The sequence below is a fragment of the Dermacentor silvarum genome, chromosome 3 (assembly GCF_013339745.2).
Source record: "Dermacentor silvarum isolate Dsil-2018 chromosome 3, BIME_Dsil_1.4, whole genome shotgun sequence".
NCBI classification, from domain to species: Eukaryota; Metazoa; Arthropoda; class Arachnida; order Ixodida; family Ixodidae; genus Dermacentor; species Dermacentor silvarum.
In genome coordinates this window covers 179,061,300-179,079,316 of record NC_051156.1, presented here as the reverse complement: position 1 = coordinate 179,079,316, position 18,017 = coordinate 179,061,300, and the positions used below count along the sequence as shown (strand labels likewise).

At 46.4% G+C, this 18,017-nt stretch overlaps 1 protein-coding gene across 1 annotated transcript in view; it reads left to right on the top strand.

Annotated features, from left to right (window-relative positions):
* Positions 1–18,017, top strand: part of LOC119446152 (calpain-A-like) — a 95,352-nt gene that overhangs the window by 64,779 nt on the left and 12,556 nt on the right. The window contains exons 2-10 of the mRNA XM_037710508.2: positions 1,650–1,829; positions 2,153–2,222; positions 5,728–5,989; positions 9,004–9,172; positions 10,040–10,105; positions 13,642–13,727; positions 16,126–16,203; positions 16,791–16,966; positions 17,505–17,668. Coding sequence (XP_037566436.1) covers positions 1,650–1,829; positions 2,153–2,222; positions 5,728–5,989; positions 9,004–9,172; positions 10,040–10,105; positions 13,642–13,727; positions 16,126–16,203; positions 16,791–16,966; positions 17,505–17,668 — 1,251 coding nt within the window. The remainder of the gene's footprint in view (positions 1–1,649; positions 1,830–2,152; positions 2,223–5,727; positions 5,990–9,003; positions 9,173–10,039; positions 10,106–13,641; positions 13,728–16,125; positions 16,204–16,790; positions 16,967–17,504; positions 17,669–18,017) is intronic.

Sequence of the window (18,017 nt, the reverse complement as noted above, 5' to 3'; positions counted from 1 at the left end):
AATATAGTGATAGTATAGTTAGACAAAGATATAGTTAGTACGTACTTAACATCACGCGTGTTTCAGCTGCCGTCTCACGTGTCCTCGAAAACTAATGACATAGAAGACTTTAGTGATATTGCGAATCTATAAAAGCCAACCTTGCGGGAATCTGCAGAACCCATTTGCCATATTCAGTGCCCCTGTGCTTCGGCTTGTCGATCAGCTTGCTTCCTGGTTAGCTCAGATGGTAGAGCGACCGCCCCGGAAAGTCGTTGGTCAAGGTTTCGAATTCTGGGCCAGGGCAAATTTAGCTTTCTTTCTGAGAAAGCCGTGTGGGTTTCATTTGTAGCTTCGTTCTACATTCAGGTGTCACCTTTCATGAAACCTCCTCCACCTTCCGGGATTACGCAGAACTCATTTGACGGATATTAACAGATTATTCTGGCACCAACGTGAATGGCGGAACATTAATCGAGCAATTCGTATGACGCTGCGTGCGAATTCCTGAGTGAATTTTACAAGGGCAGCAAAATATGCTAATTTGCTATGCGTCATACGTATTAAAAGTTACTACCTGCATCGTCGTCTAAGTTTATTTGGCTCGTGTGTCTTTCCAGCTGTATTTCACCAAGCCCCTAGGGCTTGGGTGTAGGCTTGGGGAAATAACATATCCCGCGGGTAGCATACGCTGCTGTGCACATCTCAGCCAAGTTTTGTTGTCGTACGTGGTTTGTGGTGCTCGCAACCGGAGCGCGAAGTCGCGTTTCTCTCAAAAGCTCTTTCCACAGAAACATGATCCTCACTCTTTTCTGGACGCTTTATTTCGTAATAAAGCGGATTCCCATACGCGGCTGCTATTGGTCGTTGCGGTCGAGTACACCGCGGCCGCCTCGGGGTGCCGCCACGAGTCCACTGCTTAAGCGCACTGCGGCTCGCTGAGGACAACCGCGTTTGGCTTACGTTTAGCGCGTCGCAGGCACCAAAATCGGAAGTCGTGGCGTCTACGTTAGCATTCAAAATGAAATTTGAACTGCGCGCCACGGTGACGTTTAGAAGGCGGAGCGTCGTGGCCACGCCCCCCTCTGCCGTAGCCTTCGCAGTGCAAGGCATTGAAGAAGGAACGGGAGCACAGCGGAGGCCGTGTTTGATTGCCAATAACTCCGCTTCTGCTGAACGCAATGAAGTACTTTTTGCGGCAAAGTGTTTCTGAAATAATGCCTGTCTCCATTTCGATAAAAAGTGGTTAGGGGCACCTTTAAATATCTTCGCCACAAAATACAATGTCAGTCCCGTTCACGAAACCAGTGTTAAAAGCTTTTCGCACACCTACAAACACACACGCACACAGATACACATGCAGACAGAAAGCCTTAATACGCTAGAACGTGTCTGTAAGAGCAGGTCCCAACCACTCTTAACGTTAGACATATTAGCGAAGGCGATCAGCCAATGAGAAACAGGTCTTACGAACGAAAGTATTTGTCAATGTGTCTCCTAATGTATTCATGGCTGCATTCGCGAAGCCACTTGCCATTAGCTGGTGCCGCACCCTATAGAATCTCGTCAACTTGCCGGTTCTTATATTAACTGTTGCGTCCACACGGTGCACTGGTTATGAGCTTTAGTTCGAACGGAACGCAACCGCATATATGCTTGCGTCTGCGCAGTTTGGCGAACGTTTCTCCGGCACCAAGACGAAGACCGGCGAACCTCAGGATTACGAGGTCCTGCTGAAGCGATGCCTGAAGCGCCAGGAACTCTTCGAAGACCACGAGTTTCCATGCGTGAGGGAGACCGCCTGGGGCACCAAAGATCCTGATTTTGAAATCGTCTGGAAACGGCCTTGGGTAAATATTGCGCAGCCTTCTCGTGTCGTTTTTTTTTTTTTTTCAGTTAAGGTATTGACTTATTGACTGATTAGTGAGATTTAAAGTCTCAAAGCAACACCTTTTTTATGAGAGAAATGCAGCAGCAATTGAGGAGTATCTTTCCAACTTCTCCGGTAACATCTCATTAAACTTTGCCCGCCTATACACAAGGTAGTACAGGACTCGTAAGAGAGAAGCAGCGACGTGTCAGTCTAAAACTAAAATTTGAGATTTCGTGATCCGTTAACCACGAGTTCTCCAGCCCATGTCCATAATATTTTGCCGAACTCTCGTTTTCTCAGGAGATATGCGAGAACCCGGACTTCCTGAACGAAACTTTCAGTCGCTTCGATGTCCAGCAAGGTGGACTCGGTGAGTAACGAAGATTGCTGACAACGGAGCGCATACGCTGAGGGTTACAAAGTTCTCCCCAGTCGCACACGGTCGAGTGCTAAAGTATAGCGCATGCCGTACGCTTCTGAGTAAGCTTAAGGAAATGACTCCCAAATAGTGTATTACCATGATGCGGTAAAAAATTCGATACGCTGCATTCGCATTCACATAAACGCGGTTATAGACCACGTTGTGTCGCTCGGGCAGCACCCCCCGTATGAGACACACGCGTTTTGATGGGGGCGAAATGCAAAAACGCCAGGGTACCGTACACTGGGTGCACTTTAAAGAAACCCAAGTGGTCAAAATTATTCCGGAGTCCCCCACTACGGCGTGCCTCATAATCATATCGTGGTTTTGGCACGTAATACCTGATAATGTAATTTAATTTTTCAACTCTTTCCTCACAATGGGAGAATTGGCCACTTTATGAGGGTTTTAATAATGATTGTTTATTAATATTATCATGCTTAAAATTTCATGCTATATATCAATCGAAAGCTAACTAATTCTACTTTCTAAATATTTTAATTTGAAAAACAAATCTTAGGGTGTAATATGTAATATTATTTATGCAAAACGAAATCCATTAAACAATGGCTAAACATTCGACATATGCAAAATACTTTCACATTGATTGCCCATAACACGTGAAAGTTTCAACGTTCGAGGTCATAAGGAACATGAGTCACAAAAAATTTTTTTTTTTTTTTTTTTTTTTTTGCCTAGTGGAAACTGCCTAGTGGATCTGAGGGTCTTCTCGGTCATTTCTGCTTAACATCCCTTCCTTCTTACTTTCCTCCTCCTCTTCCGTTCCGAACTAAAAACTGATGACTCCATTCATCCTCAGAGCCACCACGGCTAGATGCGTCCAAACAATCACTTGATGATGCAACAGAATCGCGAGAACGAAGTCGTTCGTGCGAAGGTGTGGCGATTGAAGCATCTGCCATCTTCGCGATCAAACGATAGGAACCACGTTCTTTCTACCGACGTTAAACCTCGCCGCCATTCGGGAAAAAAAAAAAATAAAACTACTCTGGAAACAAAACTTTATTTCTTGGACCATAAACTAGATGATGCAGCAAATCCGTAGGAGCGTCGGTAGCTTAAAATTTTCGCGCGGCGTGCATGGGACATACATGGCACATGCTTTATGGGCATGGTAAGGAAAGAGTTAAGGAGGGAAATGGTTAGAGCAAGAGGTGTGTGAGGAAGCGGAGGGGGTTTTAATGAAGAGAAGGCAGGAGAGGTCGGCCGGAAGGGCTTGTCTCTAACCTAGCTGCTACAGCTGCGAGCGAGACAACGAGAAGCACCCACCAAAATAAAGTTCTTGCCATGCCAGCGATGGTGTAGTCGCAGGAGCTCGAAAAGAAGCGGCAGTATAGAAATTGGGGCTGAACGTGTACTTCGAGAAGGCTTTAACCTTGCAGATTGCAAGTGTTTCTTGCAGCTCGGAAAGCTGAGGAGTGTCCGCGTATTTGGGTGGGTGAACATGCTCGTGCAGAGTGCATAACTCATTGCCCGTTTAATCACTCGTTTGAGACTGCTGCTTGCAGCAATTGTTTCAGTTGGGGGGAATTAAAGATTCACTGTAGTCTGTACATCTTTTCTTTTGCCTTTTGTTGGCATGATAGGAGGAGGACATGCTTGCGTAAAAGTACGGCGCCGGTTACTCCCTGTCTCATAGAACGGGTGGCATAGTTACACATATAATCTTGTACGGTTATGTAGATAGTTTGCGTAGAAGAATGGCCAGAAAAAGTGTTAATGCATATACAAAGACTTGGCATTGTAACACTCGAAACAACCACCTGGCGATATTATAAAGTGTGAAAGCAACAATTAGAACAAAAATCACAATATCACATAACAAACAAGGCAACAATACAAATAAAAAAAAAACGGTTCATTTAAAAGTTAATTTGGTATATCCTGTGAAGCAATAGAGCTTACAAACTAGATGCAAGAAGATGTCCTAAAGTGAAATAATTGTACTAGGACCTGTCATATTGAGTACATAAAGTTAAAAGAATGCGGTAAGGCGAAAACATGTAACTAAGTAACAACAAACAAACAAAATCCAATGTAAAGCAATGCTAATGCAAGGCGAAAAAAAATTGCAATAAATTTCTTTTTAAGTAATTGTAAGAAACTGTTAACAATCGGATCGCATTCTGATTATAAACGCGTAACCAAATCCCACTGTACAGATTATTCAGAATGCAACACGGAACGTAAGTAGAAACTGAAGTCTTGAAACTATGCGAGGTTATTTGCTGCTAATTACACATTATCAAGTGCAGAGGAGAGAAATGTATGATCTTAGGGTTCGTATAAATGACGAAAGCGATAGTTTATTCTTAATCTCATGAGGTAAAGCATTCCCTAGATTAATTAATGAAAACCCAGTCGTTTAAGTGCCGTAATTACAGTTCGAACATTATTGTGGTTAATAATCTCATTCCCATGAATGAACTGAAGAAGTTTGTGGTCAATAATGATGCGATAGACAAATATTCCAAGATCTTAATTAACTAAGTCATCAATCCGAAGTATATCGAGGTAATGAGAGTGGAGACATGAGAATCGAGCGGATTCCACGGTAATCGCGAGGATAGCTTGATGTTGAATTTGCTGTAGCGGAACCAGATAGGTTATGTAAGGTAATCCCTCAAAAGCAATGCAATGGTCTAAGTGAGTGGAAGAAGGCTCTTGCGAACACAATGCTTTTTAAGTCCGGCAGTAGCACCCAACAATGCCGCCTTCCTTAAGAATTTTTAGAGCGCAGCTCTTAGGTGCCCGTTCCTGTGGCGAGCGTCAGCGTCGTCCCTCGGCGTCCCTCGTAACCGAGTGAACGAGCTCAGCGAAGGATGAAAGAGCGAAAGCGGAGCGCGGATAAAAGACGGCCAGAGCGAAGAAAGCGCGAGGAGGAAAGCGTTGGAGGAGGGTATTGCGAAAGCGTGAGAGGAAAAGCGTAGTGCCGCGCATAAGACGGGGTCTGTGGCGACGATGGCTACGAGATGGCGCCAGAGGTAGCGCGCGTCGCCTGTTCACCGATGACGCCACCGATACCATATATGGAAACAAAGCACTGCATGAGCGGAGGTCTGTCTGCAGCGGCTGCTGTGAATCGCGCCCACGCGTCACCCACGCGCTGCCTCTCGCGATCTCCCGATTAGCGAGGCAGTCGCGCCACACTTCCCTCCGTTTACAACACGCCGCACGAGACAGATTGTCCGCGCCAGCCAATATCTCGCGAAATGAAAACACGTATACAGCTGCGCTCAGATTTCGCATCAGACAGTATCTTAATCATCGGTGAATGTTTTTTTTTGTATGCTTTCAAAGCACACTTTTGCTCGGCTCTCATTAGTCACGGGCTCAACAATGCCTTTTAACTTAATGATCTGCAATATAATATGTTATTAGTGCGATTAGAGTTGTCGCCTCGGTGTATAACGACGCTTTCTTTATGTGCCAGGTAACTGCTGGGTGCTAGCATCCATGGCCACTTTGACTCTGCACCAAGATCTATTCAAGAACGTGGTGCCCGAGGGCCAGAGCTTCGAGAAGGACAAGTACGCCGGCATCTTCCACTTCCGCCTTTGGAAGGCCAACCGTTGGATCGACATTGTGGTCGACGACAGGCTTCCCTACAGGGAGGACGAAAAGTCTTTGGCCTTCGTATCTTCCAGCGCTAGAAACGAGTTCTGGAGCGCCCTCCTGGAGAAGGCCTACGCCAAGTGAGCCTGCTTCGGCAAACTCTGCACGAAAACGTCGCAGCTGCTTGCTGCCTGCGTGTAGAAAGACTAGACAGACATTAGTCGCGGAGAAGTACGCGTAGTACGCGTAGAGAAGTCAACTTCAAAATAAGCGTCCTTCAGACTTTCTTCATTGATTGGCGATTGAAGGAGGTGGAAGAAACACAATGTTAACCCGGACTCGTAGATTGTACTCGTAGAACGCCCAGCGTAATAATTATAGCGGTCATTTACCGAAAGCTAAGACGCAGTGGGCGACAAAACGGTGCTATACGGAAGGCAGATGAAGACGCCATACTGAAATGTCCGTATTTACTCCCCGTGGATCCTAAGATTGCATAAACGACTGACCAAGTAGCTTGCTGGTGATCCAATAAAAATGTGGTTGATCCCTCTTATATAGGAATCGGTATAGAACACGAAAGTGAAACGTGTCTTCACAGAAGTAGTGTAATGTTTATTGCACATTGATATATAATGTCTATTGGTGTTTTGTGGCTAAAGCGCCCTTAGGCGTTGATGCACCCACGCTGACGCCTGGTGGCACGACTCCTCCATCACGACTACCAACGTCGATGACCATGAGCAACCGTCGTGCATATGGAAGCTGCACTACGCTGCACACGCTAGCACAACGCGAAAGACGAAGCACGTAACTGACACACTAATACAACGCGCAAGACAAAGCACGTAACTGAATCGTCACCGAGTCAAATCAGCGCGTACAGCGCGTCGTAATTGCAGCCTCCGCGATCAACTTCAGAAACATTTTGAGAGCTAATTGCGGAGGCCACGCTCCGCTGTGCTGAGTACGGTGAACGCCACCTAGTAGTGCTTCTGCGAGAACGCGTTGGTAGTGCTTCTTGATGCCAGCGTCCCTTCGAATGCTGGCATCGAGGCGTCGTAGTGCTGAGACCACCGAAGCGTTCACTGTCGGTGGGCGTTAGTGTCATAATGCAGTACTTCTCTTTTCTGCTCGTAGGCGGCGGCACCGCCCCGAGCAAGAGCGCGGGTACACGGAGGAGTGTTAGATATATAAGGCGCGTCTGTGTAGCTCTCTGCAAATGCGTTTGTGGCGCAATGGGTTAAACGCTCGGCGATCTATCGTCGCGGACCGAGAGGTCGTGGGTTCGATTTCCAAATTTTGCATGTTTGTGGAACTTTTTGTTCTGGTTTCTTTCTTTGTATTATGTTCGTGTATGTTCGTGTGACGTATTTCCGTGACGGAAATACGTCAGTGAAGTCTTGGTGGACCCCGGCATAAAACACTTTCGTGTAAAAAAAAAACTAATGACAGAAAGAAAGGGGGGGGGGGGTAGTATTCTGCTTCGTTTCAAATGACCGCAACTCAACCTCGCAGTGTGGATGTTCTTTGCAGAAAAGACGCAAATGCACAAACGTACTCGCGAATCCTCGACGTCATATTGTGGGTCTACCAAAAGTTTTATTGATTAATAACCCACCCTGAGCATTCGTGGTGGCTCACTATATATATAGTTATGGCACATTGACACTGCCGCTAGAGATCGAGGTCCCAGGTTCGATTCGCAAGAGCCATGGCCGCATTCGATGGCTGCGGGAAGCGATAAATGCGCATTTGCTTAGGTTTCAAGCGCAGTTTGAGGTACCTCAAGTGGACGAAATCAGTCCTTCCCTAAGGTTTTCCTCAGCTCACTGAGCTGATTAAAAACAATCTTTGAGAACCATTGAAGCCCAATGTTTATTTGAACTTATCGCGCAAAGTAGGACGCCGATAACGTTATGACGTGGTTCCGTTGAGTGTTAGGGTCATTGTTATACTGTGAGGAGTATCACTTCTGATTATAAACACTTCACACTTTATTCTCAATGCATTATCCCTCCAGCATTCTCCAAGGTTCTTCTTTACAGCGAAGCTTTATACGGAAGTTCCACAAGGGATTCCGTGCGGGGTGGCGTGGTCGTTAACGAGGAGATAAAGACGCACAGGGGGTACTCTGTAATAGTCCACCTAGTGGACTGTCCATTTCGGCTGTCGCCGATTGGTTCCAGTTGCACGAGCGAGAAGGAACCAGCCAGTCTCCTTCTCGCTCATGCAGCTTGAGCCAATTGACGACAGCCGAACTGGACAGTCCACTAGATGGACTCTTACAGAATGCCCCCCTCCCCTGGCTGCGACCGCGCAGCATACAGGAACACAGGTCGGATATGGCAGACAGTAAAGAAGCCCTGAGCTCGGATATCGTTAAGCGTTTGAAAAGATTCGGTATACCGAAGGAATTCCACTGGTTATAGGGAATCATTTGAAAAGTTTTGAGTGGGTTTCGGGCAGTATCACACCATGACCCTTAGGATGTCCGAGGAACGGGACAATCTGCTTAGACGGTTTCGCTGTCTTTGGTGTATGAGTTGGTCGAATTTGCACACTTGAATGGATCTTTGCGGCGAAGCTGTTAAGGAGACTACCACAGCCATTTTCATATGGCGACGGCGTGCGGCGGCGTGCTTAGGATCAAATGTCAATCAAATGTCACAGCCGTTGGAGTCTCACTTTTTGCGTTGAAAAGTTATTGATGATTATAAAATAAGTCACCTTGCGTATACCTCACTCAAATAGACAAGAACTTCTTTGCGCAACTTTATAGCCGGTTATTCGCATTTTTTTTTTATGACTTCACGTTACATCGGCCCACGCGTTGGAGTTCAGCTAGATGGTTTTGTACGGCTGCGGCGGCAAACGCTGACGGCGTGGTCCAGTAACGCAGTTTGCGTGGGAGCTCTGAAGCGGTCGTACACGACCACAACGTCGATGATGAATCATCGTTAAAGGACAGCTATAGCAAACAGACTTCTATAGTACTTCCAGTGGAGTGTGTGAGAACTCGCTTATATTGCTTCGCTGTCTTTGAAGTATCCGTTGTTCAGATATACGAAGGTGTTTTCTTTTAAGTAGGAGGATTGCTTAATAACCGATATATCCATAAACCCGCTTTTTCACACACGCACACATACGACAGGCTTCACGGTGGTTACGCTGCCCTCGTCGGAGGCAGCGGCAACGAAGGCCTGGGCACTTTCACGGGGGGCATCACGGAGCAGCTGATCCTGGAGCGTCCGCCCAAGAACTTGTTCCAGGTCATTCAGAAGGCCCTGGAAAGGAAATCGCTCGTCACGTGTTCCATCATCGTAAGCCATTTTTTCCTCCATTTAAACCCCAGAAAGTTTTTATATAAGGTGAAGTGCATTCAGACGATATCTTGAGCGCGCATCGCTCTTCGTCGGTAATTGTCCCAGTTCGAGTAGGGAATGGCGAACAGTCTTTCTGTCTAAAAGTAATTTTAAGATTGTGTGCTTATCCCTGCAGTTGTGTTTAGTATTATACACATTAAACACTTTAACGCCATTATGGGCGTACAAAAGGTGCTTGGCTTTTCCTATGGCTAACACTCTCACCCTTAAAGCTACATGAAGGAGAAAAAAGAATATTTGATCTGTATTAGTAAACTACCCTTCTACAATACCAATTAAGCCACCTTTACCTTGAGAAGAGGCTTCGTAAGCCAGTCAAGACGCATAAACTAAAAAAAAAAAAAAAAAAACGGGGGCATCGCCGCCTTGAAGTAACTGCACTAGCTCGCCTTGACGTCAACACTTTTGACGTCACGTCTGGGGTGATGGGGTGGGGGCTACAGCACCGAAGTGTGGCATTTTAGGGCATTCTTCGCAGTCTGTGCATTTTGCTGGCGTGTCACTGGCAATATAACTTAACAGATAGAGTAGACTTGGTATAAGTAAAGTGCTCGCGCTTGTCGAGTTAATCAACCCTGTCGTGGTTCAGAGTGTATGCTAGGCCGGGTAACTTATTTTTGAGGCCTCTTTGGGTTGCGAAATATCAGACTGTCCACATTTGCTTTGTGCAATGTTCACGATAGGCTGTGTGATAGACTTCTGAAATATTTTCTTTTTATCGCATCGTGTGGAAAAGATGTCACACATTGCTTTTCTTTTCTTGTATCGGATTGGTACAGAAACGCCGCATTTGTCTTTTTGCAGGAATCAGAGAAGGGCAAAAAAGGACTACATGCTTTTCATGAGTACAGCGTCACCGGTGCCACACAGGTAAAAAATACAGAAATAAACAGAAATAAAAAAAAAACACCGCATATCCACTGCGCCCCGTCAGCACCGCATGCCGGGGCGCAACTATGGGCTGTCCAGAGGGCCCACGATGCGGCGGTCGGGCATGGCCTGACTGGCGCAACGTGGGAGCGGCCCGCTGCGCGCTCAGTCGCGTACTTCAGGACTTTCATTAAAGTTTTACATCCATCCATCCAATCGCATATCCACGAAGTGAATGATGATGAGTGGGCGAAGCACCGGGGATCATTCGGTTAACAGTGAATCCCCCGACGCCGGCAAGCGGACCCAGAGGCGGCGAGAGCTAGGGAAGCGGCGGTAAAACGCCGGAAGCGTTCTCTACCTGAGCTTGGTGGCGCCGATGCGCGGTTCAAGCGCGAGCTTCGCGAGCCTTCAGCTCCGGGTCCGCTTGCCGGCGTTGCCGTACTGCTGCAGCTTTGCGAGCCCTCAGCTCCGGGTCCGCTTGCCGGCGTTGCCGTTTTGCTGCAGCTTCCCGCGCCCTAGACTCCGGGTCCGCTTGCCGGCGTTGCCGTTTTGCTGCAGCAGCTTTGCGAGCCCTCGACTCCGCTTGCATTTGAGCCGCCACTCTCGCCTTTTCATCAATAGCGGGCGCGCCGTTATAAGAAGAGACCGTTATCATCCATGGCTGAAGAGAGAAAGAGAGCGCGCGTCGGGAACGAACGCCCTTGTGCACCGCAGCGCCCCTAGCGGACTCCATGCAAACCAGAGCTACGGACGACGACGACGAGGGCGGGACAAGGCTCGGCCCTAAGGTGCTTCGGCCCTAAAAAAGTGGGCAAGTTTGCAATCGGTCGTGCAAAGCTTAGGCTTAGCGAAGGTGTCAATCCTGAAGTCTTACTGGCTGCTACTGAGATATTAACTTGGTTGCTGCAAGGTCTTAACTTGGTTTAACTTAACTACGCCTGTAGGGAAGGTATTCTCGAGAGATCATTTTCTGAGGTATCCTTCCTTTTCGCAACATTTCGCGTGACTAGCGCTGGACGCGTCGGCGCCTACGAGCGACAGCGTTCCTGGCATGCCACGAACGCAGGCCTGTGTCGGGCGAAGCGCGCGCGCACCTGCGCCGGCGGTTACTAGGCAACGCGAGGTGACGCCATCGCTACTGCTTCAGCGCATGCGCGGCTAGGCAACGTGGGTGGCGTCAGCAGCAGCTCTGCGCTAAAGCCCCTGATTTTTCCAGGGGCTTTACTCCGCGCGTTGCCTCGTTGGTGCTGCTACAATTTCTTTCTCTATCTCGCTCTCATTTTCTCTCCCTCACGTCCCATGTCAAGGCAACATGTGCACGGCACGGAGATGAGGCACACACCGCTCCGCGAGGTGGTTGCTGGCAACGCAGTGACGTTGGTGCTGCTACAGCTTCGCTGTTAAAAGAAATGATCGGTGGTCGCGAAGCTTCTTTGATGTAATAGATGCTTGCGTTAATGCTAAATGTGGTGTGAACATATCTTGTATTGTGTTGCATTAATGTAGATCCACCTACGTTGTATGGGGATGTTACGTTTGCGTTATAAAGATGCTATGATGATATCATGCATACGATCCCATCACTCTTGTGCAATTTATATTCATCGAACGAAATGAGCATATGCACATTCGAGCATATCAATACCCACGACGGCTTCCACCACGCTCTCAATACCGAGGCGCTGTTAATTGGTCGCACGGTGGAAGTAGGGGTGCTTGTACTGAAAGAACAAAGGGGGGGATCACAGTATTACTTCAGGCTTCGCGAGCTTCCGAGCTACAATGCTAGCTATATTGCTTAACCTCATTAGCTACTTCGGTTGCCAGCGTGGACGTTGTCTAAACGTTTCTTTAATACTCGCAAAATTTAGAAAGTGCTAAGTTGCAATATCGAATTCTACTGCAAGCATGTTTATTTCTTTTGACCGAGTGTTACCGTTTAATAAAAATAAGTTTCACGTTCGATAAACTATAAGCCGTGTCGTAGTACTGGAAACGATCCCAGAGCGGTGCCAAAGGGTGGTTCCAAAGTATTTGTACCGAAGCAAAAGCGAACGGAAGTGAATTCGCGTCTATCTAGTAAAGTGTGCGAGTATACGCATGGCTTCCGATATTTCTAACAGCTGTTCAAGCCACCCGATCTAGTAGGTCATAGTATGCAACAGTAAGCTAGAAGTGTATGCAGACTATACCGTGCACATACAGATGCATTCTTTAAAGCCAATTTGTTAAATATGCCTTATAAAGGACCATCAAAGCATACAGGAACTCGGTGCCACCATTAACACCCGGAGGTCATGTTCTTACTAAACATTCGATATACGAATTGTGGTGCGATAACAACGGGCCATAAAAACAAATACTTGCAAAAGCTGAGCGCGGGAACAGCCGCATCTACATTTACAGTGAAAACAAGGTGCTGCTTCAATGGCACTTTGCAATATTTTATGACCTTTTCACGAAAATTTTTCATGATCTCTGTAATCTAATCGTTCTTTGAAATCCCTGTTCACAAGAGTGTTTACATACGCTGTATGTTAATTATTGTAAATATCCTGTTAACTTGTCTCTCTGCTTCCTTGCTTTCTTTCTTCGGTTTGTTAAATTCTGAGTAGCATGAGGTTGGTCATGGTTCCCAGTGGAATAAGAAGCCCGTTTGGAGGCAAGAGAACAGCAGTAACAATAGAACGCGCCTATTGTTTCAGAGAATTCCTAGTGACAACCCTCTCAGTGATAAGCTTATCCAGCAAACAGCTTTACCTTGGCATTATCATGGCTTGCACCTCCGAGCGCCGTGAGCAACAATGCATTCACGGCTCCATCGGTTATAGGGACGTTCAAGAAATATATCAAGCAAACTTAGGCCGCCACGTGGGTTGAACCTCAGAAATTGTGAATAGGTCGGTCTCATCGTTAGCGGTGGTTTGATATAGGTCGCAGAAGGAAGCAAGGATATAAACGCGAATGGCAACGATACCTTGAAATCCGCGCACCAGTTTTCCGTGACGTCATTCGTTTTAGTAGCATCTGCACGATGCAACTCAACTGCTAACCGTTAAAAAATAAGATAATAAAAAATAAACTGTTACGTTGCGTTCAAGGGCGATCAAAGATTTAACGTGGGAATATTCTAACTTATAGTAGCAGGAAAGTTGCCCAAGTACGTGAAAATACAGTAACGGAAAAGAAGAACAAACTTGTGGATGTATTTTCATATGTGTTTGGCCGAGCCAAATTGAAGGAGACCACGCCTATATCTTTCAGAGGTGCCTACGTTTCAGAGGTGCCTGTATACGTTTCAGAGAGTCAATACTCTCATATGATTAGCATTCATTGGCGTGTGCGTAGTTCTTTCTTGCATGTTTTTCTTTGTCATTTCGCTTATTCAATAAATGAACTGATACAGTCAGCGCTTGTGTCGTTCATAGCATCTTTGCATCCGTGTCGTTATTTGTGGCATGTTTTCCTACATCATAAATTACTTAATCAATCAGTCAACCCTCCCTAAATCAGTCCGTCAACGTTCATCTTAGGTGCCAGTGGAGGGACGGCAGGAGCGACTTATTCGAATCAGAAACCCATGGGGAAGCGGAGAATGGAGAGGCGCTTGGTCTGACAGGTATGCATTCGCATTGCTGCACGCAAAGTTTCTGTCACTTTAATCTGAGAGGTATAACTAAACGTGAAGGAAGTTCAAGTTGTACAATATTACTGTTAAATGGTAAGTAGCAGTATATATTAAATCTCCCACACAATAGTGTACGGAATCTTCGAACATTGACCCGCCGTGGTGGCTACGGTGTTGTGCTGCTAAGCACGAGGTCGCGGGATCGAATCCCGGCCGTGGCGGCCGCATTTTGATGAGGGCGAAATGCAAAAACGCCCGTGCCCCGTGCATTGGGGGCACGTTAAATATCCCCAGGTGGTCAAAATTAATCCCGAGTCCCCCACTACGGCGTAGCCTCATAATCAAATTGTGCTTTTGGTCCGTAAAACCCCAGAGTTCAATTCGATCTTCGAATATTTATTGTATAGCTGTTCTATTGCGTGTTGTATCTTTCCATGCCTTTGAAATACGCGGTAGTTTTTGTATAGATAGATAGACATGTAGAAATCGTTATTCTAGTAGTTATGCATGCTTTTGTTGCCGAAAATTACTCTGCGTTATCTTGCCTTTTATACTATCATAAAAATTGTGCTTGCCTTGTACAGCCATGTGAACGGATAGCACTCGTGAAGCTGCAGTGTGAGCTTTAGCATAGGTGTGTCCCTCTAGAGCGTTCATCGAAAAGTAGCGATTAATTATGGCTGGTTTTGAAAGCTGCGCGAGTTGCCTCTGGTTGGGACTATATATTGAAAATCTATGGCCTGTATGTCATCGGATGCCATGATGTATGTCAGTGAAAGTCAAGCATGTATGTCATGCTTCCATGCGCCAAGGTGGTATAGATATTAAATACCATAACATTTAATTTACCTCTGAATAACTCCACAGTTTTCTCTGTTTGGTTTTTACTATAGGGTTGTGCGAATAGCAATTTTCGAAGCCGAATCTAATATCTAATACGTTTCGAATAATTTTTGAATTACGAGCAGCCGTTTGCACCATTAATATAAAACGATCTGTACAGCCTAGTAACTGGTATTCACAACGTTAGAAAGTCATTGGATTGGTGTGAAGTGCTGTTTATTAAAGGCGCAAGTGGAGCCGCAAATTAACCAGTCTATTCGCATATTGAGGAGGACTCATTGGTGAGTGCGCATGATGGTGGATTAGCCGGAAATGTCTGACTCCCTGAGCATCGTAACGTGCTCTACCACGTAACTTAATTCTCGTGTTTTATGTCTGTTATGCCCCCGGGATTAAATATGTCGCACATTTGCTGCCATTTTACGATTGATCGCGCACCGTTGGCGATTTTAATATTCGAAAACTATAAGGAAATTATTCATGGTTAGGAATAGTGACTATTCGATTCGAAGACCGTATCGAATAAGGCAGAATTCGATTCGCTATTAGAATTTTTCTCATATTTGCACACCACACTTTTTACTCGGCAAGGCTGGTATTTACATGTTGGTATTTCTGCACGGTGAAGAAGAAAATTAAATTAGAGTAATTAATGGAGCACTTTTTTAATCTCTTCTCAGACGACTCAGGTGCAGCCCACGTGTGTTTTGTTTGAACGACCCGTCGCATAGTTGAAACAAAAATAATGATGATACGAGCGTTGTCTTCACCGCCACAATGCTCTTCTTATAGTACGATAAAAAAAATGCTGTTGCAATTATACGTAAGCAGCTTATTGCTGTTCTAGATGCGCTGAAAGACTGTCCTGTCCAAGTGTCTCCATCGGTAGAAACGTCCGTTTCACGCTATCGCACATCCAGCAATGGTTCGATTGTGGCATATATACTGATGCGCTCATTGTCAACGAGATAAACGAGCACACACGTACAACATTGCTGTTAGTTTAGTCGTCTGAGATCACTTCACGACCATACGTACTTTTCACAAGTCAAGCTTTGTGCGCTGTCCTTTGGAGCTTGTCTTGAAATGACATACAGAGCTACTAGGCGCAAAATACTATTCCTCAGAAGAAGAATCTGGATTTGGGGCAGTTGGCCAATGTTTGACGTTTGAACTTTATAACAGCGAAAAGACGAACGATAATGATCACATCTCTTCCACATGCGAATTCTGAAAACGAAGTGATCTTTGACGAGACATGGGGCAATTCGAGACACGGAGCCGGTCAGCATTTGGTGACACACCCTTGTTATGAACGCGTGAGAAACTCGGGCGGAACAACTGCTGGCTAAGCACGTCAGGCTAACCCGGCTGCTACAACGCCGCTACCACTATCGCCCCAACAGCTATTGTGTGTGTTGTATGCGGTTTCAGCGTTCGCATTTTGCGTTCTCTTAAAGTTTTTTCTTTTTCTTTCTCTGGTTGTATATTTGCCCTCAAACGTGACCGGATGTTAATTACCATGACATGATATCTCGGCTTACAGTTCAAAGAAGTGGAACAAAGTCAGCGAAGAAAAGCGGCAGGAGCTGGGACTCGTGGTCAAAGACGATGGAGAGTTCTGGTGAGTTATGTTCAGTGGCCTTACGGGGCACGAAAAGTGACCAGCTTTTTTTTAAAGCCGTAGAATGAGCTGAAGAGGTCGCGATGAAACATCGCTTGATGGCCATCTGGCCCGCCTGAAGAAACCACGCCTAATGACCCCACCTAACGCTAACGAATTAAACTTTTTCCTACCTACCTATACATCGTTGATTGTCTCCCCTCCTGGGGTAATATGGAATCACATTTCCAATGGCGCTGGATTCAATCTTCTCCCCTGGTGCTTCGTAATAAATGGCCTTCAGAACGCCTTGTTGTTTTACGGCTTTGGTCACCATATAGGGGCCGATGAATGGCGACTTCGAGCCGTCCAGTCCTTTGCGTGCAAGGACTAAGTGTATAGGTAGGTAGGTATCTGCAATGCACCTCTACCGGAATGAGGTGGTCGTGTTCTGGAATCGAACCCAGGACTTCCATGCTCAGCACTTGAAAGTCACAGACATTGAGTCATTATTGAGTAAAAAACGTTGCGCAGATCTCATGAATAAAAAGAAAATAAATGAAAGCAATCTGTTCACACTGTTATACTCATCGTGACATACACCGCAGGATTTCGGAAGAGGACTTCGTCAAGTATTTCCAGATGCTTGACTTTTGCCACTTGGATCCTGGTTCAACGACGGGTGAACTGAAAGAATCCGCTTCGGAGAAGCAGTGGGAGGTTGCGAAGTTTGAAGGCTCCTGGGTGCCCGGGACAAGTGCCGGCGGCGCCGACGACAAGTCGGGTACGCTAGGAAAACCTGAAATGTCTTAACTGGCCAAGGAAGTTCGAGAAAGTTTCTAACTGCAAAGTGCGTGCGTTCGCTTGAAAGGCGGTCGGTAACTCATCAGGTCACTTATAAGGTGGTATTGGTAACAGAACCGCCGCAGACACTCGTTCTTTAGATACAGCAGAGCAAGCATTCTGTAAAACATTGACGGATTTCTTGTCAATTGGTAAATAGATCCGAAATGGCGCCTTTACTAGTGGCTCTTGCATTGAATTTTTGTTCGGCATGTTTTCCCATGTAGGCCGACTCATCGTTTTTGCAGTCCGCGTCTTGTACATTTCTACAAATGTGGTTTCGCATAATCGGCATCTACGTTAAAGACATTCAGCGGTCATTTGAACCAATTTGAATTCAGTCAGAGGGAAATTTGGTTGCAGTTGGTCTTTAGTCATTTCACAATTTTATGCTTGTGGGGAAGCCGGCGACAAAACAGTTGCGACATTTCCGATCACCGTCCAAGTACTAATTCAGTCAATCTTCTTGGGGCCCGCAGAGAAGTTCGCCACAAATCCGCAGTACATGATCACCCTTCACGAGCCGGACGATGAGGACGAAGACGGAGAGTGCACCGTCATCGTGGCCCTGATGCAGAAAAACCGTCGCGTATTCCAGGTCCACGACGACATGTGGCTAAACATCGCCTTCGCTCTCTACGAGGTACAGTTCACTTTGCGCATGCACTGGTCGACGCTCTTGTCGACACGGATCGCATTCCAAAACTCCGCGCGACCTGGATGATGATGTGTGGTGCTTAGTGGCGCAATGGCCAGATATTGTCAAAGGGACCTGGGTAAGAGAGCTTTGTTACACTGCAGCAAGTACAGTTAGCCACATCAGTAGTGCTGCTGCTAAGCGACCCGCGGAAATGGGCTCACGGAAGTGGGTTGCCAAGTTAGTTCGCCACGCTCAGCCTGCTCTGCATTTATACGCCAGACTGAATAACTGAATCCTGCCGAGTAGCGCATCCTTCTTTATAAGAGAGAGGGAGAGAGAGAAATGAAGAAAG